Below are 26,945 nucleotides of genomic sequence, written 5' to 3' on the forward strand. Positions count from 1 at the left end.
TTTCAGCCGTGGACCCCATAATGCATTTGAGAATCCATCTTGAACTAGGGCTCCCTAACTTTGCAGGCAGTGTGGTTCAGGATAGAGTTGAGAAGAGCATTGGATTTGGAAGGCAATGTTGTTTCTGCTCCAAAGAACTCTTCCTTGTTGTGTGAAATTTACACATCCAAGACTGAACTCCACCTCAAAAAAAAAAAAAAAAAATCAGAAAAAAGCAAAATATCCAAATAGTATGAAACAACAACATTCTTAAACAGAAGGCACAAAACATAATAGCGGTTTAAACAAGTTCCACCTTCTCAAATGTCAGTATGACATACTGACCTCACAATGTGTGCCAGATGCTGTCCCCAAAAAAGTCACATGACGCAATGACACACTAAAGCATGAGCTTTTTAGTGTTAGGCTCAAAGCTGTCCCCCACCCCCACCCCAAATGGCAGTGCAGGTGACAATATCCTAAATAGGACTTTAGCTGAGTAAATGAGGATTGTTACTGGGTAAACAAGAGGCCTAAAGGTAGATCTCTATTATCCAAGAACCTCCTTAATCTCACCTCCAAAGGTCAACTACCTCGGGGAAAGGGCATCTAGTTCCCTGTCAACATGAACAGCCGGTATTAGCTCAAAGACCCCCAACCCTGTTGATTGTCATATAAAAATCTCTTACTTTTCAGTCATTTTGCTCTTCTTTCTGCCCATCCCCCACCTCCCACACAGCCTTGGCAGTTTGAGTCTCAATAAACCTTTCTCTCCACCCATGGAGTGGTCAAGTTCAGTGGTTTCACTGCACCCTCACTTACCTTTGGTGCTGAAATCCTGGACCTAACAGCCACTAAGGACCAAACTTCAAGTGAAGATGCAGATGGAGAATTAGGATCAAAGGGTACTTGACAGTTTCTTTCTTTTTTTGGTTTTTTCAAGACAAGGTTTCTCTATAGCTTTGGAGCCTGTCCTGGATCTCGATCTATAGTCCAGGCTGGGCTTGATCCACCTGCCTCTGCCTCCTGAGTGCTGAGATTACAGGCATGCGCCACCACCGCCCGGCGACAGTTTAAGAATATCCAATCATCCGGGCAGTGGTGGCGCACGCCTTTAATTCCAGCACTCGGGAGGCAGAGCCAGGCGGATCTCTGTGAGTTCGAGGCCAGCCTGGGCTACCAAGTGAGTTCCAGGAAAGGCGCAAAGCTACACAGAGAAACTCTGTCTCGAAAAAACCAAAAAAAAAAAAAAAAAAAAAAAAAAAAAAGAATATCCAATCATTCATTCATTGTGTTAAGAGCTTGCAAGGGAGTGTAGCACTTGGCACTTACGTGGAGTAGAAAGGTTCTCTACTTAGCTTTAGGCATTTTTTTATTCTGGAGTCACGTACATTGGAAAGAGAAATCCAAAGTATGGCTCTCCTCCTTTAAAGAATAGCATGGGGCTGGAGAGATGGCTCAGAGGTTAAGAGCACTGACTATTCTTCCAGAGGTCTTGAGTTCAATTCCCAGCACCCACATGGTGGCTCACAACCATCTGTAATGAGATCTGGCACCCTCTTCTGTGTACATAATAAATAAATAAATCTTAAAAAAAATAAATAATAAAGAACAGTGTGTTTAATCAGGAAGAAGAGCTGGTGGTGCATACTTTTAATGCCAGCACTGGGAGGGCAGGAGTGGATCAGGAGTTCAAGGCCAACCATGGCTACATATGAATTAAGAAAACTGAAATCAACCAACCAACCAATCCCTGTCCCAAGAATAAACCATTAGAAAGAATACTGGGGCCAGGCGGAGATGGCACACACCTTTAATCCCTTTAATCCCTTGGGAGGCAGAGGCAGGCAGATCGCTGAGTTGGAGGCCAGCCTGATCTATAGAGTGAGTTCCAGGATAGCCAGAGCTGTTACACAGAGAAACCCTGTCTTGAAAAAACTAAATAAGAAAAACCCTGGTACTTATTACAAGTTTTAGTCCACACATGGCTAACATGAGAGACTCAGACACCTCTCCCCCACCCCCCAGTCTTCTTTGTTAACCCTAAACTCCCATGGAGTCACAGGGGCTGTTGTGCTTATTTAGGGGTATTCAGGGATTCTTGAGGCACAAGGAAAAGATCTTAAGATCTGCTTCTCCTTTAGGGGTGTTAGTCATCTCTATCCTAGTCTTTGGTGCTGCAATATGTATTCTTTCGATAACTTGTCAACACAGCACAATATGGCCAAATGCTGACATCCACAGGATGAGGTGCTGAGGATATAGAGACCCACAGGGTCTGAACCCTCAGAGACTTTACTGCTGTCTCTTTGTTTAAGAGCAGAAAGAAAGGCCGCCTTTTTTTTTTTTTTTTTTGGTTTTTCGAGACAGGGTTTCTCTGTGTAGCTTTGCGCCTTTCCTGGGACTCACTTGGTAGCCCAGGCTGGCCTCGAACTCGCAGAGATCCGCCTGCCTCTGCCTCCTGAGTGCTGGGATTAAAGGCGTGTGCCACCACCACCCGGCCAAGAAAGGCCTTCTTTAAAAAGTCGAACAGGCTCAGTTCTGAGTTGCTTGCCGGGACAGAGTGGAGTATATTCTCCCCTGTGTCCCTTCACAGTGACGGGAGCTAAACTGATGATCAACACCGCAGGTCACAGAGAGAAGTCTGGTGAACAGACAGTGACAAGTGAGAATGTGGCCTGGTCAAGTGCAAGCAAAGCCCAGGGGCTTCCCAGCCGCTGTTGCTGGAGTCTTCCATTAGTACATCGCCCACAGACAAGCAAGGAGCAGACATTTTAAGTGTAAGTAAGGTCTCACAAAGAATAGACAGGCTTCTTGTACTTTATTTGAGTTATTTTCAAACAACAGTTACAAAAGGTTTTAATTTTTATAATACTCTTCATAAGAAAATAAAATTTAAATAAAAATACATTCTCAACAATACAACATGGTTACACAAATTCACTATATTACGTTTTGATAACTTACATTTTCAAACTAGACACTGTAAAAACCAATATTTACTAACAACATATTAATTCCCGGGTTAAAAATGGAAGCAGATAACATCAATCAAGATCAGTAATTTAACTCTAGAGTGAGTTTTGTTTTTGTCACATATGTGAGACTGCTGAGTCTGTCTTTATAGGCTATTCAACAGTACTTAAAGCAAATTAGAAGGTGCGTTCACTTAAAAGAAATCTGTTTTTAAAACATGGCTTGAATGAGCTTTTCCAGTAAAAGACTGAAATCAGGCCTTGGGAACACAAACAAAAGCCACAACCGTCAGTCACGGGATGTTTTCTGTTGGTAAAATAAGAGCCCAGTTTTGACTCTTCACTACTACCCGTGAATTAAAAACATGTTTCTTTGGTAAACAAAATAGTTTGAGTTGATAAGTTATATTCCTGGGAGTAAAAACCTTTGCTATTGCCCACTGTCTTATCAGATGATGATTTAAAACAAAGCTAAAAAAATATACAACATATCCCACACTCTGAGTATTGGATGGGCACAGCTCCATGAAGCTCAGAGCTAGTGAGCATCTCTGGTGAGTATCTCCCTATCATCTTCTTCTGTCCTTTCTGGGGTCTCCAGGTTTTAGGGAGAGGCCAGCTGCCATATATTTTTTTCCAAATGCTCTTTGTAAAAGGCAGAGACAGAAGATCATGGAGTTGAGACTCAAAGTACTCAAGAGCCCAACAAAGGAGAAGGCCCCTAGAAGGGCCTTGATTGTCATAAGGTCCTGTGGACATGATTTCTGACTGGAAAAGACTTAACCTAAGGAAAATTAGTTGTATATTTCTCTTTTTACACTGTGCTAAGCTGTCCAATTAATTCCAGCCAATTTGGCTGTTTAAAGGGTCATGTCAATAACAGAACTAGAAGACTGAGCTCTCAAACAGAGTTATATATGTACATAGCTTTGGCCTTTTTGATACTATGATCTTTAAAAATATTTATAATTGGAGTTTGATATTAGAAATGTTAGGGGTGTGGCATGTGCCTTTAATTCCAGGACATAGGAGGTGGAGGCAGAGGCAGGTGGATCTCTGTGAGTTCTAGGCCAGCCAGGGATACATAGTGAGACTTTGTCTCACAACAACAAGAAGAAATTATTAGGAAATAGTTCCTTTTGGGGGGAGAAAATGACTAAAGAGTCTTGAACTCTTTTATCCGGACCACTCACGTCCTTTTAAGGTACATTTTGGAGAATCTAAGTAGGAATTTTAATATGAAGTTCATGAGAAATGTATTAAATGGCTAATTTTTTAACATCTACAACACAATGTAGTTAATGGGATCTCTAAGTCTGTCAGACTCTTCTAAACTTTATCATGGGCTAGGAGTCACAATCAAGCACAATTCAGGCCTGTGCTAACTCTTAAAAATCTGTTGTAGATTATTATTTTAAGATGTGTTACATTTGCTTATGCTGTGGAACATCTGTTTAATGAGATGCAAGGATGTGTTGCATTCTTTTATGTTGCATTTGTTTAACTCTGTGAAGCTGTGTTATTTTGCCTGTCTAAAACACCTGATTGGTCTAATAAAGAGCTGAATAGCCAAAAGCTAGGCAGGAGAAAGAATAGGAGGGGCTGGCACGCAGAGAGAATAAATAGGAAAAAAGAGGGATCAGGAAGCAAGAGAGATCAAAGAGCGAGAAAAGAAGCCACCCAGCCAGCCATGGAGTAAGAGTGAAATAAGATTACAGAAGAAAGAAAAGGAAAAAGCCCAGAGGCAAAAGGTAGGCGAGATAATATAAGAAAAGCTGGCTAGAAATAAGCCAAGGTAAGGCTGGGAATTCATAAGTAATAACAAGTATCCATGTGATTAATGTGGGAGCTGGGTGGCAGGCCCCCCAAAAGAGCAAAGAGTAAAAATAACAACAAAAGTCATTTAGAAAAATACATTTTTCAGTCATGATTTTTTTATGGGACAACTCTGTGTTAAAAAAATTTTAAAAATTACCTAATAACAATGTAAAAACAATTACCTAGCAACAACGTAATTGGCAAATATATTCTGAAATACAGCTTAAGCTCAACGAAATAGAAAAATCACAGCTAGTTAAACTTACACCAATAAGTCACAGTTTTCAACAGGAACATGTGTAAATACCCCAAGGTTCAAAGTACCACACTTAGAAAATGTTCTGAATTAAAAACGACAAGTAAGTACCATGGTTTAATACTGATGAGGCCAAGTGCATCACTGCTCTCCAGGGTGGCACTTGCTTCAATTGCTTATTTACAGTTAGGGTTTTAGGACCCACGTAGAGCAAGGAAAAACAGGACTTCAGCAGTTGCTGACCCTAATTCCATTCAGCTAGCAGGCAATAAGGAAACAGCAATAAAATACAAACATTTTCAGGAAAGCACTGTTTTAGGCTTCAACACTGATCATTCAACTGATCATAAAAGATAGATACCATGGAGTATCTAAACTACAATCTGGAATGTGCCAGATTATTAAAGTGCGCCAAGTGACTGTTCTCGCGTTAGAGCAGGACCTAACACTATACGGAGGGCAGGCATCCTTACACACCCTTACTATGACATGAAACAGCAGGCAAGGTCAAGTGATTTTCTCACCACCTGCACTAATCTCTTCTGGTTGGGAAGAGATGCCTTCAGGAGTAATTTTAAACTGATTCTCAAATTAAGAAAATGAGTACCTGATATTTAAAACAATGAAAAACATTTTAGTGGTCTCATTTTATTCATCTGCCATCACTCATTCCAAATGTAAACATGGTGCACACAGGAGCACATATTCCCTGATATCTATCTGCGTACTCTTACACCTGTGACAAGGCAAAACATCCACCAACTTTCAAGGGAGTTATGAGGTCTTCGTCTCTGTCTCTATTATCTGTAATGGCTAACACAACATAGGAAAAAAAGGTTTCATTTTTTTCGTCTTTTTCTTTTTGGAGATGGAGGGTCCAGATGAACTCAATGAAAAGTTCTGAACTGACAATGGACTGGGATTTTCTAGTAAAACACAATGTTGGCAGTATAGAGCAGGCACTAATGGTAGTGAAAATGAGTCCACACAATAGGGTGCTACAAGCAGAGATGCTTTCTTACTCTGAAGTGCTCCCTTTATTACAAAGCTTCTTAGGAACCTTCCTTAGAAAGATTCTATCAAAAAGAAGTTGCAATGATATGGATTTGGATGCATGAATTTGAAGGAAGCCCTGGGTTTCAAATTCTCTAGTAATAAACTCATCAATTCAGAATTCTCAAACAGTTAATTTTAACCATTAAATATTAAATACAACGTGAAAGCAGGTATCATCAAAGCCAATGTCTGCTCTTACATACTATGAACACAGTTGGGTGAATTAAAAACTCCACAACAAAAGAGTATTTTCCAGTTCTCCATTAGCTGGTCGAACTATGATATTTTCCCAACAATTGGATTTTCCCTATAAAACAGTAAAAGAAAAACTTTTTAAAAGAAATATACAAATTAAAGACATGACATATACAAAACCCATTAAGCACTTCTAATTTTCCTTGCACTTTCACATATTGAGTCTTGCTTTATTAATGCAACAAGTATTACTGATCATTTACTACATTTCAGGCACTATTCTAGAAGCTAAGGGTACACAGTACTTAACAAAACAGACACATAATTCATGGAACTCACCTGATGGCATAGGAAAAGAAAATAGGCAAATATTTAGTACAAGAGGGTTTGGTTGTTCATTGTTGCCCCCACCCCCCAGTGCTATATGCTAGTCAAGCACACTAGCACCAAGCTATTTTTTATCCCAAGTCCCCTCTCCCCCAATTAAAGAAAGAAAAAAGATGTGTGAAGTACACTGTCAGGGGCAGTAGGGTGGGCAGTAAGCAAGAGTACCACCAGGAGCTGAGCTGGTGCTTTTTAATAGAGAAAAATAAAGCTGGTCAGGGTATAGTATGCATATAGGATGAGGTAATACACATATATGTATATATATGTGTGTTTTTCAAGACAGGGTTTCTCTGTGTAACAGCCTAGGTATCCCGGAAACTCAATCTGTAGACCAGGCTGACCTTGAACTTGCAGAGATTCGCCTGCCTCTGCCTCCCGAGTGCTGGGATTAAAGGCTCGGCCACCATGCTTGGCAGTGAGGTACTATTTAAGGATGGTCAAGCCTTGGCTAGGAACTTCCAAGGGCTCCAGGAAAATTAGATTAAGCCTTGTTGGAAGAGATTCAATTACACTAATGAAGAAAATACAGAATTAGGATGTTTACAATACAACCTTTGTAATGTACTAAGTTTTCTGTTCAGGAAGAATGTATTTATACCAATAAGACTGATTTTTCTTATTCAGAAATACAAAAATACTGTCATAATTTTCAAAGATTATTTAAAATAGTGCAACAAGGATTCCAAATTCTCCCACTAACGGTGTGGGATCTTGGGCAAGACATTCATCTTCCTTGTACTTTAAGTTTTCTACGTATAAAGTGGGAAGGAAACCATCCTAGGCTGACGTGAGCTCAATGACAGAGGGACATTCACTGTGGAAAACACTATGATTTGCTGGTCTGTGAAGCCAACCTTCCTACCCATGGTGTTACTAGCAGAACCCTGGTGACAGTGTTGACCTGTTAAGACAGGGAAGGCTGGTGGTTACTCTAGACAAGCTTCTTTTCTCTCAGTAGGGAAGGAACAGTCTTTTCTTTTTCTGCCTGTGGACAGTAACTTAGAAAAGAAAGTGGAGCTCTGCACTACTATGGCTCATCTGATACCCTAAGAGAAAAGCTTCAAGATTTAGATTACCTTAGTGCTATACAGTCCCCAATGACAATGCCCAGCTCCTGCATCAACTGTCTGTACAGCTTGGTCTTCCCTGGTGAGACTAAGAACTTCCCTCAGGAGTCTGTTACTCGCTGCTGAGAGTAATCTAACTGACAGTGTGTCCAGTGCCGAGTGTGGCACCCCGAGAGGAAGCAGCTCCCAGTGCATGCCGGCTGTTGCTGTCCATACCCATCTCACCTTCTCTATCTCAGATGCAGATGAAGCCCTGGGAATCAACTATCAAGTGCTTTCACGCACTGCCACAACTTGCTTGTTTTGCCATTCATTATAAACATACGGTGTTGTAAGAAATGGAGAGACAATACAAACAAAAAGAAAAAAGCTACTAATCTTTCAAGGAGTGAATTACAACCGACCATGACATTCAAAGCAGGGATAGTGTACAGCACCAGCATCCTGCAATGACAGCTGAACTGAACACGCAAAGGAGTGATGGGGAGCACGCACAGGAGAAGGCTGGGCCCTCACAGACCGGCAGAGGCAGCCTGCTGAGGGTACTCACTTGCTTCCGTATTTTGCACTACTTGATCTTTTCTTTCTGTATTTCTCGTGAGGCTCATCTAGCTTCTCTATGATGCTTTTTATTTGCTGAATTGTCTTAAAGGTCGTAACAGAATCCTCAATTGTGAAGTTACAATAATCAGGCTCTTTCTGTGGTCCCTGATAGACTGCTATAGTTCCACAAGCCTCTGTAAAGAACAATGAAATATGATCAGAAAACTAAATTCTACAAATGTAATCTGTTGTATAATTAAAAAAAATTTTGAAGTTTTTAAGGGAGAGATTTTCTTTGACTATACAGTAACAGTTTTACTAAATAGAACCATCACATTTACATGACAATGGTAATTTTATTTCATGAATAGCCAAGATAAATGCCCCCTTTGATGGTTCGTGAACTTCATTATCAGTAACTTAGTATATCCATAAATATTTTCAATTAAAAAAAGATCAAAGAAATAACTCAGAAATTAGTAATGAAGATCATGGTTTTATAAAAGTAGAGTGTGTGTTTACCTTCCATTTTCTGCAGCTTAAGTAAACTGAGGGTAAAAAGGGAATAAATTCTTTCTGTTTCTCTGTCTTCATCGATATCTATCTGGATGTCTGCAGGAATACCTCTATGATAAAAAGAAAATTAAAGACATTGGAAAAGTTTTCTTCGTTAACATGAGAAAGATTTTTGATGAATTGAGACTAAACTAGATTTAGAATTTTGGAAAAAGGACCTCAGAAATTAGTTTCTGAGATAATTAAACAGGATCACAAGATTTCATTGTTACGGATTCAAGTTTTTTTTTTTTTTTTTTTTTTTTTGGTTTTTTGAGACAGGGTTTCTCTGTGTAGCTTTGCGCCTTTCCTGGAACTCACTTGGTAGTCCAGGTTGGCCTCGAACTCACAGAGATCCGCCTGGCTCTGCCTCCCGAGTGCTGGGATTAAAGGCGTGCGCCACCACCGCCCGGCTGGATTCAAGTTTTGAAGAGGATTTTGAAGTAGAATACTTTTTTAAAGTATTTTTTTAATGTGTACGTGTGTATCTGTGCACGTGTGTGGGTATCTACAGAGGTTAGAAGAGGGCATCAGATTTCCTGGAGCTGGAGTTACATAGGTTCTGGAACTGAACTGGGGTCCTTCTACAATAGAAGCAAGCATTCTTAACCACTCCCCAGTCCCAATAAAATCATTTTTATAATCTATGGTTCTTCACAGAAACAATGCATTAATAATAAAATATACAGGGCAACAATGGCTACTCCATAATATCTAAAACAGAATGTTTAGTGGACTTGTTGGATACAGTTTTAGATTTTATTTTTATTATTTTTAATTGTATGTTTGGGTGTGTACATGTGAGTACAGGTGCCTGGGGAAGCTGCAGGCATTGGATACCTTGGAGTTGGATATGCAGGTTAAGTTGAGAGCTGCTTAATGTAGGTGATGGGAACCAAACTTGGGCCCTCTGAAGAATAGTAAGTGCTCTTCCCTGCTGAGCCATCTCTCTAGCCCCTCTTTGCATCTTGCTCAGGCTTGAGATGCTTATTTTTCTTCTTTCAATGGTATTGATGATGCAGTGGAACATTGCTCATAGTTGGCAAATGCTCTACCATCAACCTTTAATCTGGCCCTCTAGACCTGTGCTACAATCTAAACTCCCACCCTCAGACTGTACAACCATTATTAATTTCGGAGTATTTTCATCAGCCACAAAAGAAACTCTGTACTCAATATCAGTCTCCATTCTCCCATCCATCCAGTCCCTGGCCACCACTAATTTGCATTATGTGTCTATGAATTTACTTATTCTATATATTTTATTTTTTGTGGTACTAGGATCCAACCAAAGTTCTTGTGTGTATCATGTAAACACTCTACCACTAGGCAACAACCCCAGCCCTTCTAGACACCCTTACAGAAATATTTTCAAATGACACGTGGCCTTTCTGTGTAGCTACTTTTACTTAGCTTGTTTTCATACCCATACCCACTGTATGGACAGACATTTTGAGTCACCATTTCTTTCATCAGAAAGGAACTTACGCAGTACATGGCTTGCAGCCCGGTGTGGTTTCACTTGTCTCCTGGCAGCAGAGCCAGTTTCCATTGAGATATGCTGAAGGATGAAAAGAACTGAGCCTGTTGTGGTTGCATCTGCTCACCCTGCACAGCACATCTATCCACTCGTTAGCTTCCACACAGTTATTTGCTTGGACGTAGAGTGTTTTCTCTGTATGGATCACTTGGAACATCTTTATTGGTAATAAAGACAGAAAGTTAAAAAAGTCTTAAAATCAACACACAGTACACAGAGTAAGTACTTAGGAAGAGACCTGGCTGCCTGGCTAAGTAATGGCTGCTAATGTATCTTTAGAGTTGTTACTCTCTAAGCAAGTCAGTGCCTGTGTGGTTTGAGGGAAAATGGCCCCAAAAGGGAATGGCACTATTAAGAAGTGTGGTGCACGCCTTTAATCCCAGCACTCGGGAGGCAGAGGCAGGTGGATCTCTGTGAGTTCGAGGCCAGCCTGGTCTCCAAAGCAAGTTCCAGGAAAGGCGCAAAGCTACACAGCGAAACCCTGTCTCGAAAAAAACAAAAAACAAAACCAAAAAACAAAAAACAAAAAACAAGAGTTGCTGTGGTCATGGTGTCTTTTCACAGCAGTAGAGAGCCTAACTGAGAGTCTTAGTTGATGGCACTAAGCAGCAGAACAATATAAACTGTGGGTGTCACACATATCCAAAGGAAAGGCCACTGTCTGAGTAAGAACGAAGACAGATAATTTTAGATGTAGGAGTAGTGTGAGGAAAGACAAAGAAGTGGAGAGATAGTAGGGGTCAGGGATGCCATCCTGTGACTGGAGGGTCCTGCCTGAGTGGCAATAGTAGACTAAGTTGGGACATTACTTAGAGATCTGAATGGCAAATATTAAAATAACTTACACACAACAATTTAAAATGCTTTCAATATTTATACAACTTACATTTTTCTTGTTGAAAGAACTTTCTTCCAGTTTTTCCACAGCAAGAATGTTTTTCACTGGAATAGTGTAAATTGCATCTTTGCCTAAATAAGAAAAGATGACAAAATTAAAAGAATTACTGTAATAATTACAAAGGTAAGATGTGAATTCTGTAAGGTTAATTCCACTTGCTGGTAGAAGCATATGCATCTACAGTAGACTTCTGGATGGTTTGTATATAATATAGAACAGGAGTTTTGACTGCGTTCTATAAAATGCCCTCTTTTTCCATCTATTTCCATAGATGAAAATATTTTCAAAGAAAAGCATGTGAATAAATTTGATCTCTATGTAGAAAATTATTTTCTATGCTGTTGCAAATTGGTAACACTAATTATATGGCAGCTGAAAGAACTAATGTGCCTAGTGATAAAGACCTACCTAGAGGCCCAAGCATGGGAACTGACCTAAGCAGTGAATACAACTATTAGGTTCTTTTGTTTTGTCATCTTAACATTTCATTACAGGATTATCCCTCAAAACAAAAACATTTAGTATGTGTGCACCTGTAGGGAACCAAATCCAAGACATGATGCCGAATAGGCAGGTGCACTAGCACTGACCTACATCTCTACCCCTAAAACATGCTTAATTTTATGTGTATGAGTGTTTTCCCTGCATGTATACAAGTGTACCACATATGTGCCCAGTGCCCCCAAAGGTCAGAAGAAGGCTTTGGATCCCCTGGGACTGGAGTTACAGATGGTTGCAAGCCACCATGTGGGTGCTGGGAATTAAACTCAGGTCCTCTATAAAAACAAGTGCTCTTAACCACTGTGGTAGTTTGAATGTAATTGCCCCTATAAGCTCACAGGGAATGACACTATTAGGATGTGTAACCTTGTTGGAGGAAGTGTGTCACTGTGGAGGCAGGCTTTGAGGTCTTATATATATGCTCAAGCCATGCTCAGTGACTCAGTTTACTTCCTGTTGACTGTGGGATCAAGATGTAGCTCTTTCTCCACTCTCAGCTCCTTCTCCAGTACGATGTCTGACTGCATGCCGTCATACTCCCAGCAGTTACGATAATGAACTAAACCTCTGAAACCATAAGTTACCCAACTAAATGTTTTCCTTTATAAGAGTTGTCTTGGTCATGGTGTCTCTTCACAGCAATAGAAACCCCAACTAAGACAATCACTAAGGCCTGAATTTTTGAATTTTGTTTTATTTACTTATTTTGTTTTTTGAGACAAAGTCTCTCTATGTAGCCCTGGCTGTTCTGGAACTCAATATGCAGACCAGGCTGGCCTCAGGTTTCTATCTAAGGCCTCATACTCATAGGGATCCACCTGCCTCTGATTCCCAAGTGCTGGGATTAAAGGTATGTGTCACCATGTCCAGCCTTGTTTAAATTTTTTAAAATTACATTTTATTTTAGAGTTTGTGTATGTGTAGGTGCACGTACATCAACTATAGGACATGTGTGGAAGTCACAGGACAAATGGCAGAAGTTAGTTTTCTCTTACCATGTGGTTCCCAGACACTGAACTCAGCTTGTCAATCTTGGTAGCACACACCTCTACCCACTGACCCATCTTGCCAGCCCTGAAACATGTTTTTAATTAAACATATTGTTCAGCTGGCTAGCTAGTACTATAAAGTTTACTTTAGGAGATGCTGGAGATAAACATGAACATTGTATCCAGAAGAGTGAATTCTTAACTGTTGAAGGGTTTTGAAATGTAGGCAAAGGAATTTGAGTTTGTTAAAGGGCCTCCTGCTAACATGGCATAAAATGATACGTGTCATTATAGGTTACCCGTACTCATCCAGCTGTAGAGGCTCTTGACAAATATACTACTGACTTCTGGTCATTTCGTAATGGTGTTTTTACAGCATCAGAGTTTTGTTTTTATTTCTTCAAGCTTTTAAGGATGTGTAGGTTGAAATACAGAAAACTAAAAATATTCTATTTTATACTGTTCAAAGGATTAATGCTGTGGCTTTTTTTTTTTTTTTTTTTTTTTTTTTTGCAAAGAGCAGTATTTGGTTAATTGTGTTTTTGTTGTTGCTGTGAATAAAGACGTTGATACAAAATAGTTGTTCAGTCAAGTCTCCTGGCACAAAACCTAAAATTTAAGGTAATATAAATAGATGCGACACATATTTTTAAGATATATACTGAATGTCTACTATATGCCAGGTACTGCCCTAATAATTTAAGGCAGAGTAATAAATAGAAAATAGGTCCTTAGTAGACTCTGTATTGAGTTCTGAAAAGACTGGTAGAGAAATATTAACTAAAGATGAATGCTATGATAAAAACAAACTGAAGTGATGTAATCAAATGTAACTGAAAAGTTACTTGAAATTGGGCAGTTAAGGAGAACTTCCCTGTGGAAATAACATTTACATGAAAAAATACCAATCATACATGGGGACAAAAGAAAAGATTATCAGCAGTCTTCTGGAAGCAAGTTGTGAGGATACAAGGTAGGGCAGGAAGAGAGTAAGTGATGAAAGTCACAGGTAGGAGCAGTTCTGGTGCTGTGAGGAGGGACGGGGCGGGACACAGAGATCTGGAGTCATCGTGGGAAGCTTCAAGCTCTACTAAATCAGTTAGGAAACAGCCAGGCAGGGAAGAGGAGCAGGGACAGAAGTCAGTGCCAGTGGACACAGGGCTGAATTGGAGAGACATATCAGGATGATCAACAGATGAGTGACATCCAGAAGAGCTGGGCCAAACACTCACAGGCTAGTGAAGAAAGGCTGCAGAACAGTGCAATGCCATAACCTGCCCCTCTCTCATGATCACTGTGGGTATGTTACTGAACACTCAGGTAGGTGAATGGACTGTAAAACACTAAGATGAGCAAACTGCCAGGGCAATTACCAAGTAGATAAGGGAAATCAGCATTCTAAAGGAGAAACATGCATACAGGATAATAGCTGAGGAATCAGAAGTGCTATGAATTGAGGGGCAGAGGAGACATATGTCTTCGGGTACCAGTCTACAAAGGACATTAGAAGAGAATTTAAAAATATTCATCCTTTAGATTTGTTAAATATATAAAACATGTCCATACTCTTAACATTGTTGTGTTTATTCATTTGGGACAAATTCTAATACTGCAAGTGTAGAGAAAGCATACTACTCGTAAGAACATCTTCATTCTTCTTATATATCTCCATTTCCATTTGGTGTTATTTCTCTTCACCTTGGAAGACTCTCCTTTAGAATCTCCTACCATGAGGACTGTTCACAATCAATCCCCATCTTTTATTTATTGAAAGGATATTTTCATATTTGATGAAAAATTTTTACTAGGCTATTTCTAAATTAAATTTTTTTCAGTACTTTAAAGATAACATTCTACTGTCTTTGGTTCTGATTGCTTTCTAGGAAAAGCTAATAGTCAAATGTACTGTTGCTCTTCTGTATGCATAGTAATGTATTCTTTGTTCCTGTTTACAAAGTTTTATCTTTTTCTACCATATTCCTATTTCTAAGCATGCAGCCTCACTGCATTTTTCTCTCTTGACTATGTTTCAAGCTGTCAACATTTCACTGTATACTGAAAACAGATTTAATTACTATCCCTAAAACATTTGTATTGGTAACTGATCTCCTTGAGCTATAATCTGTTCATGCTATACACTGTTCTTTTACAAATTTTCAGTTAGTGCTCCCCATTAGCCTCTCTGAATTTTTCTTCTTACCTAAGTATCTACTCAGTTAAGGATTTCAGGGCAGTTCACACACAATCTGAAGGATCCCTTCTCTTGTTTCCTCAATTTCCAGGCTTTCTGGAAACCTTCAAACTTGATCCTTTGACACCTGAATCCAAACAATATGTTTTTGCATGAATTTAGCTATCTTTTTGTAGTGCTTTTGTAGGTGGTCATGACAATAGAAATCTTAGCCAGAATGATTCTTTTCTTACAAGGGTCAAATTCTTCAGTTAGCTGTCTAACATTATGAGAGTGTTAGTTTGTAACCAATTCTCCATTACTACCAGAACTCTATGTATGTGTATTTAAAAGACAAGCTCTCATACAACCCAGGTTGGCCTTGAACTCATCACATAGCCAAGTAATTACCTGAATTTCTGATTCTCTTGCCTCTATTTCCCAAGTGCTGGGATTACAGATGTGGGCTGCCACTCCGAGTTTATGTCCTGCTGCTGCTGAAAGCAGGGCTTTGTGCATGTCAGCTTGAGCAATCTATCAACTGAACTACATCCTCAGTTCTCATGTGTCTATTTACAAAAAGGTAATACTATCCTTTTAGTTGCTTTTGCCCAAATCCTCAAAATGTTTCTTTACTTGTCTTTTCCTCACTCCTCATATGTAACTCCAAGATTCTCTGAGTACTACCTTTGAAATAGATTCAGAATGTGATTGTTCTTATTATCCCTACTGCTATCAACTGGTCCAAGCCAGTATCTTCTGTGCCTTGGATTATTGTAACTAAAAAGAAATTTGGCTTATTGTCTATCAGTACTAACTGTAAGTTGAATAAGAACTGGGTTTTAGTACGTCTTCTTCACTACTGTTCTGTCCTGCACCTCTGGCATATAGTAGGTACCCAGTAAAATATGTTTAGCTGAATATATTTGCATAATTGAGTTAATGATTTATTTGGTTCTTCAGCTATTAAGAAACACACACACACACACACACACACACACACACACACACACACACCCTGGAGAGCCTCATATTGGAAAACATGAGCAGGCAAAAGTCCAGTCAACCTAAATGTACTGAGAGTGTATGCTTAGGGAAGCTGTATAAACTGTATGTACCTACAGATACTAGGTCTCAAGAACATACAATATCTAAGCAAATCCCACAGAAGTATTTCAAAGATGGGTTTACTACAAATTTCACTAGTAAACTTGGTTAAAACTTCAGAATCCGTAGTGGTTACTGAAGTAACTCAGGCAACAGCATATTTGAAGGCCTGGTGTTCTTTGAAGAATATTTACTAACTGCTTTTATGTTAGTAACGTAATTGTTACCACTAAAAATCTTAGAGAGCAGGGGAAGAGAGATGAAATATAATGGCCAGTGTGCTAGATGTTCCTATTAAATAGGCAGCTAAGTGGCTAGAGACCTAAAATGATGTCAATGAAGAGTTGACACTTGATCTGAGGCTTATAGGACATCAGATCATAGACCTGAAGAAGGAAAGATTTCTATGTAGAGTATATACAGAACCATGGACATAAAAATTGCACATTAAAGAAACCATAAGAGCTAGTCTGATGAAGTCCCATAATGAATGCAAGATGAGGCTGTATGAGACATGAAGAAGCTGGAATATCAGCAGCTTACTTGACTCCATCACATAACAAAAGGTAATAATGAGATTATAGTAATTTAAACTGTACAAAGCAAACACAAGAACACAAAACGCACAGCAGTCTAAGATGTTTAGCTGGAAAAAATAGCAACACCCACTCTCAGGGACTCTGAAAATGCAGTAACTAGGGCACTATATATAATTAATACTACCAATGATCATCGCAAGTCAACCAGAAATGTTAACTTATGTTCAATGAATTCTTTTTTAGAAGGCAGGAAAGCATGTAATACATTTTGGAAAAATCCATCAAAACAACAATCATGAATGCTTAGAACTGCATGCTTTGGTAAACAATCTCACAATCTCATTTGTGTATTTCCTCCAACACAAAAACAACAAAGCTCCAATATATCCATTCTCATGGTTCCAATAGTCTAATTCTATGAAGTCTATCCCTTTACCATCAGTGGACAGAACAAAGGCCAAATTTGACAACTGTAGGTGTACGTTGGGCTTACAAGGTCCATGAAATTCATATGCAAATTCCATGTCTATGTGTATATACGTGGGATTCTCAGAAGAAAGGCACCATGATATCATCTGACTTAAAGGATGTTATAACCAGCAGACTTTGAAATACTGGCTTGGACTAGACAGTGCTTTAACTAAGGAAGAAATAACTTGTTTATTCACAGAAAATGACTTATACCTCATATTTTATTTAATGGCACTATTATTATTACTCCTGGTTTTTGTTTGTTTGAGACAGAATCTCTCCATATATAACCCTGGCTGTCCTAAAACTCACTATGCATAGACCAGACTAGCTTTGAATTCTGCCTCTGCTAGGATTAAAGGAGCACTACTATGCCTGGCTTACTCGTAGTATTAATATAAACATAATGAACAACAATGCTATCCCATAGGTGAGAATATTTATTTATTTGGTTTTTCGAGACAGGGTTTTTCCATGTAATAGCCCTGGCTGTCCTGGAACTCAGTTTGTAGACTAGGCTGGCCTCAAACTCACAGAGATCCTCCTGCCTCTGCCTCTCGAGCGCTGGGATTAAAGCCCTATGCCACCACGCCCGGCAGGTGAGAATATTTATATAAAATTCAGTATAAGGCAGAATTCTGAAATATTTGAAGTCAGCTTTAAAAACATTTTGGAAAGGGAAGCTTACTGATCTTTAGCTACATATTTATATACTATAACAAACTATCTGGGTGCCTAAAATGCAATACATTCTAAAAAATTTCTTACTAATATACTTGGATATATAATATATATGTATATATATGCATATTCATTCATTCTGGTTAAGTTGCTCATATGTGTATGTGTACACAAAAATAATTCTCTTAGCTGATACAGCAGTACATACCAATAGTGCCCGCCATTTGGGAGGCTGATGCAACAGGATTGCTTAAGCCCAGAGTTCTGGGTCAAGACCCCACCTCTTTAAAAATCTCTAATCTCCCCAATCATTCTACTACTCAGTAATCTCCAGTGAAGCACTCTATATTCTTTTAAAGTATCCTATGTCAGGTGTTTATGTCATCAAGGTGGACTTTACAGGAGAAGCTTTCTTAGTAAGTATTTACTGATCAGATTTGATGGGACTTCAAAACCCCCTGAACACCTTGACATGCTGAATGTTTGTGGTTGTTAGCTACTCTGTTAAGCCTGTACCGTTCTGCTTTTATTGCTATGCTGTTTTACTTACCAAGTCCAGTTCTTTTATGTCACAGTTTTAGCATATCCCACACAACGTGATAAAAGAAGCACTCCAGTTTAGTTTTTGTGTCACTGTGAGAAACTCTGCACCATTCACTGTGCAATGATTTACTGCAGCACCAATAACTAGCAGAGTAAAGCCACAATAAAGCACAAACACAACTCTACCTGGCTGTTTGTGGTAGGTGAGCTCTCTGCTTGTCAAGCAGAACCACCGTTTCTTGAAATTCTTTTTTCCAATACGGGTTCTTCCTTGAGCTCTTTTATACATCTCACTGCCAACATAACAGACATAAAATAAACATTTAGTCTTAGAGATTAAAACTGTTCACCTGAAACAAAGAACTGACCCTTACTGTTAGAGGACATTGGCAGTCATGTATGATTATTAGTGTACATCAGTGACTTCTGCTGATGACTCATGTATTTTACTTAGGTCACACTGAGGGAATAGTCTTTAATTAATGTAGGGTTGTTTTAGTTTTACTTTTAGGTATGGTGTTTAGCCCGCATGATGTCTATGCACATGTGTGCAGTATCTGGGGAAGTCAGAAGAAGGCATCAGATCCCCTGGAATTGGAGTTACAGACAGTTGTGAGCTACTGTGTAGGTGCTGGGAATTGAACCCAGGTCCTCTACAAAAGCAGCCAGTGCTCTTAATCACTGAGCCATCTCTCTAGTCCCTAAGTAATGTAGTTTTAAAACTGTGCTATACAGAATAAAAAGGGTCCAGGTAAGTCATTTTCATCCCATTAATGCCTAGTAATAACCAGCTGACCAGAGCTATCTCTTAGGTGCAGAACCCTGGGACTGTGCAGTCAGTGAGTGCTGCCCTATGACATGGAGCTGACAGGTAGAGACAGTGATTTACCTGAGTGAAGAAGCTTAGGAAGTTCTGGAACAGAATGAAAACTCAGGTTTCTTCACTCTCAGACCCATGTTTTGTACTTACTGTCTACCGTGAAATATAACTTTCATGTCTCATTTAATGAATTACCCTTCTTTCAGATGCACAGGCTCACTCGTACCACTGGACTCTTTAGTTCCCGTAGACGAAATTTCATCTAAGAACTAAATGGGGAGATGGGAAAGTATTACAGTATGTGAATAAATAAGGTATATCATAAAAAATTGTCTCATCTTACACGTCATTGATTATATTAGGAAATTCTTTATTATTAAAGAGTATATATAATGCAGGTTGAGAATCTCTTTTATACAAAATGCTCAAGACCAAAGTGCTTTAGATTTAGGGTTCTGAAATATTTGCATATATGGTAAAATATCTTGGAGACTAGACTCATATCTAAACAAAATTCATATATATAACCTAAAGGTAGGTTTTTTGTTTTGTTTTGTTTTGTTTTTTTGAGTTCACTCTTTGGAGCTTACTCTGTAGCCCAGGCTGGCCTCGAAATCACAGAGATCCACCTGCCTCTGCCTCCCGAGTGCTGGGATTAAAGGCATGTGCCACCACCGCCCAGCCTAAAGGTAATTTTATACAATATTTTTACTAAACCTGCATTTTGTGACCTATCACATGAGGTTGTGTGGAATTTTCCACTGTGACATCATGTCCTTTCAAGAAGTTTTAGATATTCCAGTATTTCAGATTTTAGAGCATCTTGGATTAAAGAGGCTCATTCTACAGTTATCTATAAAATAATATAAAAAGTTCCTAACTTACAAATGAAAGGTATTTTTAAAAGTTTATTCTTAACTAAAAATTCTGAATAATTTCCCTATAGAAATAACTCTGGGTCACTTCCTGTTTCTAGCCATGGACATTACAAATTTTCTTGAGCCACATTCTTATATTCTGCAGAGGAAGTTTGTAAATATTTATTTCAGGTTGTCTCATTTGTCAAGGTCATCAGTTATATAGAATAGAAATCAGCAAGTTTCCTATGAACAGCCAGCGAATGGTAGGCTTTGTTGGTTACACAAGACCTCTACCATGTTTTACTTCATAACTCTTGTTTCTTTTTTTTTTTTTTCTTTTTTTTTTTTTTGGTTTTTCGAGACAGGGTTTCTCTGTGTAGCTTTGCGCCTTTCCTGGAACTCACTTGGTAGCTCAGGCTGGCCTCGAACTCACAGAGATCCGCCTGGCTCTGCCTCCCGAGTGCTGGGATTAAAGGCGTGCCCCACCACCGCCCGGCATAACTCTGTTTCTTATAAAAACAGACTGCAGGTCAAATTTGGCTCATTCCATAGTTTGGTGTTACCTGACCTATCAGAAAGGATCATAGCCCTGCATGTAAAAATCTCTGGAACCAGCAATCTTCAGAATTCAGTTTTTCAGAACTTCAAATAGTAATGGGAGCAGACTATATGAACTAGCTCTTTTGGTAATACGCAACAATAACACACATTAGTGTTTGTTTGTCACAATGCAAAATACTCTGTGTATTTGTCCTGACCGTGGGCCAGGCAGGACCAGGAAAACTCTAACAACAAATCTAGAGACAGAAAGACACAAAGACATGGGGACAAACACATGTGTGGGGACACACACACACACACACACACACACACACACACACACACACAGTTTAAGATCTTAGGGCAAATTATCTTAAGCTACCTCAGGTCTACAGATATAAATAAGATAGTAAATGTACTACGGTGAGAATCTATCTGAATGTGAGTAGATGACTCAGAGGCAGATTAGAAACACACTAAAGGCCGGGCGGTGGTGGTGCACGCCTTTAATCCGAACACTTGGGAGACAGAGGCAGGCAGAGCTCTGTGATTTCGAGGCCAGCCTGGGCTACAGAGTGAGATCCAGGAAAGGCGCAAAGCTACACAGAGAAACCCTGTCTCGAAAAACAAAACAAAAACCAAAAAACCCCCACACACTAAAGTCCTTGTACTCTTAAATGCACTTCCCCCTGGTATTATCAACTGATAACTGGTATTATCAATTAGCACATTCTGATTATATAAGGGGCGGAGAACAGATATCACCATAGCCTAGGTTAGTAGATGTAGAAAAATAACTCTAACACAAAAGCTAGCATATCATCATCTTGTTAACTTAAGTCTAACTCTACTGTCCCCTAAATGCTTCAACAATGTCCCCTAAATAAAAATGTTATTTTTAAAATTTCTCAAGAGCCTTCAATGATCGCTTAAAAAAGTTTTAGGTGAATTTACATTATTCTAGAGAAAAAAAAGAAAAGTCTAGGCTTAGCACAGTGGTGCACAGCTTTAATCCCAGCACTTATGAGGTAGAGGCAGATAGATATCTGAGAGTTTGAGGCCAGCCTGGTCTATATAGTAAGTTCCAGGACAGTCAGAGCTATATAGAGACTCTGTCTTGAAAAAAAAAAAAAAAACCTATCTGGCACCAGAATTTTTCCTTATGGAGTCCCTGTGAAAGTATTTTAAAAGTCCAAACATATACTTAAGTAAAATATGTTCTTGGCCATCAACTGCAAATAATACTATAACAACTGAACAGGCTTTAAAGACTGTACTTGCTAATTTGGTTCACTGAATTAGGATTGTGAGAATGAAGACACTGTACTTTCTTCAAGTTTAGTTTAGATCTATTAAATAATGTTTCTTTCTAAGTTTTCCAGATTTATAATACTGTATTTTATATGGATGATTAAGGAGTCAAGGACCAAGAAATTAAAGGCTTAAAAATTATTCTCAGTTTCTAATCATATACCTTTTTACATGTTGAAGGTCTTATGTTACCATGCTATATACTTCAGGCATCTGTAAATTTTCATTTTTAGTTGCTTTCCTCCAATTGCTAACATAAACATTCACTAAATCATTGAAAACACTACTTTACATTTTCATTATTTTGTGTGGATGTATGTGGGAATGTGTGTGTGTCACAACATGCATATGGAAGTGAGGGGACAAACTGTGGGAAGGGAGTTGGGTCCCTCCTTCCAACCTTGTGGCTCCCAGAGATCAACCTCAGGTCATCAGGCTCCACAATAGGCGTCTTTGCCTGCTGAGTCATCTTGCTGGCCCATTTTGTCTCGTTATGGCAACTGAGCACCCACTCCACTCCACTCCACAACAAGTACTGTTAGGCTTTACTCCTAGACCAAAGGTCTCAACAGAGGTAATTCTGTCCTCTGGAGGACATCTAGCAATAGCTAAAAGCATTTCTGATCTTCAAAACTGGGGATATGCTACTGGTATTTAATTCAGGGATGTTGCTAAATATCCTACAATGTAAAGGCTAGCTCTTAAAATCAAGAACTACCCAGCCCTAAATGTTAATAGTGCTGCAGTTGAGAAACTTACCCCTAAAATCTGTATTTGTATAGTTACGACAACAATGGCAACAGCAGTCATTGTTAAGACTTGCTTATCTCACAGCTTTAGAGATAGACTTTTTTTTTTTTTTTTGGTTTTTCGAGACAGGGTTTACTCTGTGCAGCTTTGCGCCTTTCCTGGATCTCGCTCTGTAGGCCTCGAACTCACAGAGATCCTCCTGCCTCTGCCTCCCAAGTGCTGGGATTAAAGGCGTGCACCACCACTGCCCGGCTAGACTTGATTGACAGTTTAAACATATATATATATATATAATTGGAGACTGGAAGAATGAGATGTTAATTTCCTTATGCTAGATGACAAGAAAGTTTCCTATTTCCAAAATAAAACAACCATACCTTTTTCACGTCTGTAAAATATCTCTCCTCTTGAAACATTTTGAGAAATTCACACATGACTGATTTTTTGGAACGAGACTATGAAAAAACAAACATAGGATTTGTATATGTTAAATACGCACAGCTTCTTAAATTAACTGTTAGTTGTGACTCCACCAGGGGTCACGGAATGTGTCAACAGAGTTTCTGAAAGCACAGCAGTAAGAACTAATTCAAAATCTAACATGCCATGACTCTGGGCTGGTTTTGGCAGTGTCCCCTATGCTGCACGGTACCACGTCACTACAGCCTTACTTCTGCTCATGCCATGGTCATGCTTTGCACCATGCACTCTAACACATCACACAACACTAATCACTGCTGTCTGGAGACCTCGGCACACAGCTCTGGGCTACTGTAGATCAGGAACTGAGCTATTTTTAATAGATAGGAAGGCTTTTGCTCTAACAGAAATATAACAGTTTAATTACAGAAAACAAAGACAAAATCTTTTCCCACTTCATCAGTCAGCCTGTATTAAATTAGTAGTTTTGGACTTTATTATATTAGAATGTTTAACTGCTTAAGTTGCTGACTTAAGTTTCACTAAACAAACAAACTACAAATAAATCCCAAAACCAAACAAAACTCCAAAAACATTAAGTAAACTCTGGCTTGAGATAAGGGCAGAATTTCCAACAATTTTTAAAATGGTCTTAAATATACTTCTGCCAGTGTGGTTTTTTTTTTTGTTTTTTGTTTTTGTTTTTTGGTTTTTCGAGACAGGGTTTCTCTGTGTAGCTTTGCGCCTTTCCTGGAACTCACTTGGTAGCCCAGGCTGGCCTCGAACTCACAGAGATCCACCTGCCTCTGCCTCCCAAGTCCTGGGATTAAAGGCGTGCGCCACCACTGCCTGGCTCTGCCAGTGTGTTTAAGTAACACGCTCTTTTTTTTTTTTTTTTTTAAATGTATGAAAGTTCTATCTGCATGTATGACTTTATGCCAGAAGAGGGCATCAGATCCTAATACATGGTTGTGAGCCACCATGTGGTTGCTGGGAATTGAACTCAGGACCTCTGGAAGAGCAGCCAGTGCTCTTAACCACTGAGCCATCTTTCTAGCTTCCTATAATATACTTCTCTACTATATGTTTATGCAAACTGAACGATCATAAAATCAAAATATGGTCAACTTTGAAAAACTATATCCTACAATATCATACTCAATTAATATTTATTTACAGGAAAATAAACAAGTATATTCATCTCATTAGTATGTAAATATGTTTTTTTGTCTTTAATAAATGGTAAGATTATATATATGAAGAATTGGTCTAAAATATTTTTGACCAATATACAATATAAATACATATCAAAACACATTGTATATATAAATTTGCATAATTATATGACAACAAATGAAAATTTGATACAGATTTTGAAAATGTACTTACAAATGAGTGAACAGGGTTTAATTAGCATACAAAGTAAAAAGCCATCATTATTCAAACGTCTGAAAGGACAAGTAAGAAATGGAAATCCACCTGACAAGAGCTACCTTTAGTGACTGAACAGCCCACACGCAGTCAGGTGGCATGACAGCCATCTCCTCTGGGCCAGGGTGGGAGTAGGGTGGGGGTAAGGCCTGGTGTAGGCTCCGGTGCTGTAAATTGGATTCAACTCTATGTGTGTATGTAACTCAGATTCAAGTCCCATTTAAAAAAAGAGAATCTTCTATTAGGAAAACATGTTTTTAAATAGCAACCATGTTGCTCTCCTCCATCTTGGCTAATGACCTCATCAAGATGTAAGCAGCCACATGGCTGGCAACCATCTTTACTAAGGTTAAAGAGTACATGCCAAAACAAAAAAACAAAACAAAACAAAAAAACAAAAAAAGCCGGGCGGTGGTGGCGCACGCCTTAATCCCAGCACTTGGGAGATAGAGGCAGGCGTATCTCTGTGAGTTCAAGGCCAGCCTGGTCTATAGAGCGAGATCCAGGAAAGACGCAAAGCTACACAGAGAAACCCTGTCTCGAAAAACCAAAAAAAAAAAAAAAAGAGTACATGCCATGTGACTTAACCACCTAATCTTAAGAAGACCATGTGGAGCCAGGTGGTGGTGGTGCAAATGCCTTTAATCCCAGCACTCAGTGTTGGGATTCCTGGCCACTCTCCCAGCTGCATGACCGCACATGCACAGTTCAGTAGCCAAGTAAGGCGCCTTATGTCCTATGAAATCCGTGCACTGCGTGATCACGTAATTTGTACTCAGCGTGATCACGTAATCTGCACATGCGTGCCGTAGCTCCGGAAGCCCATATATGCATGTGCATGCAGACACAGACACCTCCTGTCCCTCCTCTTCTCCTTCTCCTCCCCACACTCTCTCTCTGCACGTGTCTTCCACAGGCCTGGTCACGCTCTCTTCTGTTCCTCTCTTCTAATAAAACTCTGCTCTGATAATGGGTTTTGTTGTGCGTTGTGACCTTTCCTTGCAGAGTAAAAGTGCCGCATTAAAATCAAATTTGGTGCTGTGCAAAGCAGGCTCTCCCAGCGTTCTGCATTCGGGACCCTGTACTGAGGTTTCTTGGATCTACGACTGCCCACTTTTTCATTGCCCAGCCGGCGGGACTGCTACACATAACACCGTCTGCCCAGATTGGAGAGTTTTCCCGTTCCAATCCCTCACCATTTCCCACAACTATAGCCTGAGATATATTTCTCACGTTGGATCCCTGGGCTGCACACACCACAACTCATTCTCTCTTAATGAAGCATTGAATGCTGTCAGAACCCCGGGTACATATGCACCCCGCCCCTTGTAATTGCCCTCTCTTGATGAAGCGTGGGGTAACTTGTGCCGGTCCACATATCCTTCCCTACTCTTGGGGATGCCTGAGATGGGAGTCTTGGATCCTGTTTGTTATTTTAATTTTTTATTTTTTTCTCTCTCAGCTGCAGTCATGGGACATAAAGGCTTCCTCCTCTTAGTCCCACTCCTCCTCTGTGAGAAATGCCTTAAATATCCCTAGATACCAGTAAATATGACCTCATAATGGCTGCTTAGACCCCAATATTTCACAGGAATTATCTAACTTCTACCAACGAACGGGCAAATGAAAAGAATTACCTCCTTATTCTCGTGCTTTTACCTAAGCTCTGAACCTCCCTTTCTGATTCTCTCTCCTGTCCACGTGCAAACTGAACCTGAGGAATCTCTGCCTCCAAAGAATCTCCGCCTATCTTACCTCTGCTCTGCTCTCCAGTATTGGGGAGGCTGCTCCAGCCCACTCGGGCTCCCCACCTCCACTCTTACTGTCACCCGTTCACAAGCTGCCCTGAATAGCATGGATAGGTCTGGAAGCAGGCTAGAATGCATGCAAATGAGTTTAGGATCAGGACTCACATTGGGATCATAATAATCTGGATAGCTCTCTAGCCAGGTATCAGTTTACAACCTGCCTCCTGGCAGGTCTCCTTAAAGCTGTCCTCAAACCAGCAAACTATCAAAAGCTAAAAAAAAGAAAGAAAAAGAAAAAGGTAATTCAAGATACAGAATAAAAAAATCCATCTCATGTCTCCCAGAGCTTCCTGAAATCAGGGCTAACTTAATCATCTGGAGAGAGGGCCCCTGACCCCACAGGCAGGAGTCTCAGCTGTGGCATTTAAGGCACCATGGGAGAGATGAGAAAGCCCATGAACAGAATTGTCAAATGCTGGCACATGCTATTCGAGCAGCTGCATAAAGACTTCCAGGTCCCTGTTTTAAATGTGTGGTAGAGAAGGCTACACGGGCTAGTGCATGCCCTGCTCCACTCGGCCATCAATTGAGCCTTGTTCAAAGTGCCACCTAGAGGGATACTAGTCAGCTGACTGCCCTCATGTACCTTGTGGCACGGGGACATCAAACAAAGACCTCCAGCAGACCTCCTAGGCTTGGCCATGGGCTCACAGGGAACCCAGGATGCAGCATGGGGCGATCCATTTTTTTGTTGTCAGACACTGAGCCACTTACTCAGTCCTGAGGGAGTTTTGG

The 26,945-nt window shown here is 39.7% G+C and overlaps 1 protein-coding gene across 2 annotated transcripts in view; it reads right to left on the bottom strand.

The window, feature by feature from the left end:
• Positions 1 to 2,783: 2,783 nt before the first annotated feature.
• The window catches only part of Rasa2 (RAS p21 protein activator 2), a 114,437-nt gene continuing 90,275 nt past the window's right edge, over positions 2,784 to 26,945 (bottom strand). For both annotated transcript variants that reach the window (XM_059268400.1, XM_059268401.1), the window contains 8 exons: positions 22,929 to 23,006; positions 19,286 to 19,359; positions 18,457 to 18,563; positions 11,258 to 11,340; positions 10,320 to 10,528; positions 8,799 to 8,902; positions 8,284 to 8,470; positions 2,784 to 6,391 (listed from right to left, as the gene is read on the bottom strand). In XM_059268400.1, the coding sequence (XP_059124383.1) occupies positions 6,361 to 6,391; positions 8,284 to 8,470; positions 8,799 to 8,902; positions 10,320 to 10,528; positions 11,258 to 11,340; positions 18,457 to 18,563; positions 19,286 to 19,359; positions 22,929 to 23,006 (873 nt within the window). In that variant the 3' untranslated portion in view covers positions 2,784 to 6,360. The remainder of the gene's footprint in view (positions 6,392 to 8,283; positions 8,471 to 8,798; positions 8,903 to 10,319; positions 10,529 to 11,257; positions 11,341 to 18,456; positions 18,564 to 19,285; positions 19,360 to 22,928; positions 23,007 to 26,945) is intronic.

The sequence above is a fragment of the Peromyscus eremicus genome, chromosome 7 (genome assembly GCF_949786415.1).
Source record: "Peromyscus eremicus chromosome 7, PerEre_H2_v1, whole genome shotgun sequence".
Taxonomy (NCBI): domain Eukaryota; kingdom Metazoa; phylum Chordata; class Mammalia; order Rodentia; family Cricetidae; genus Peromyscus; species Peromyscus eremicus.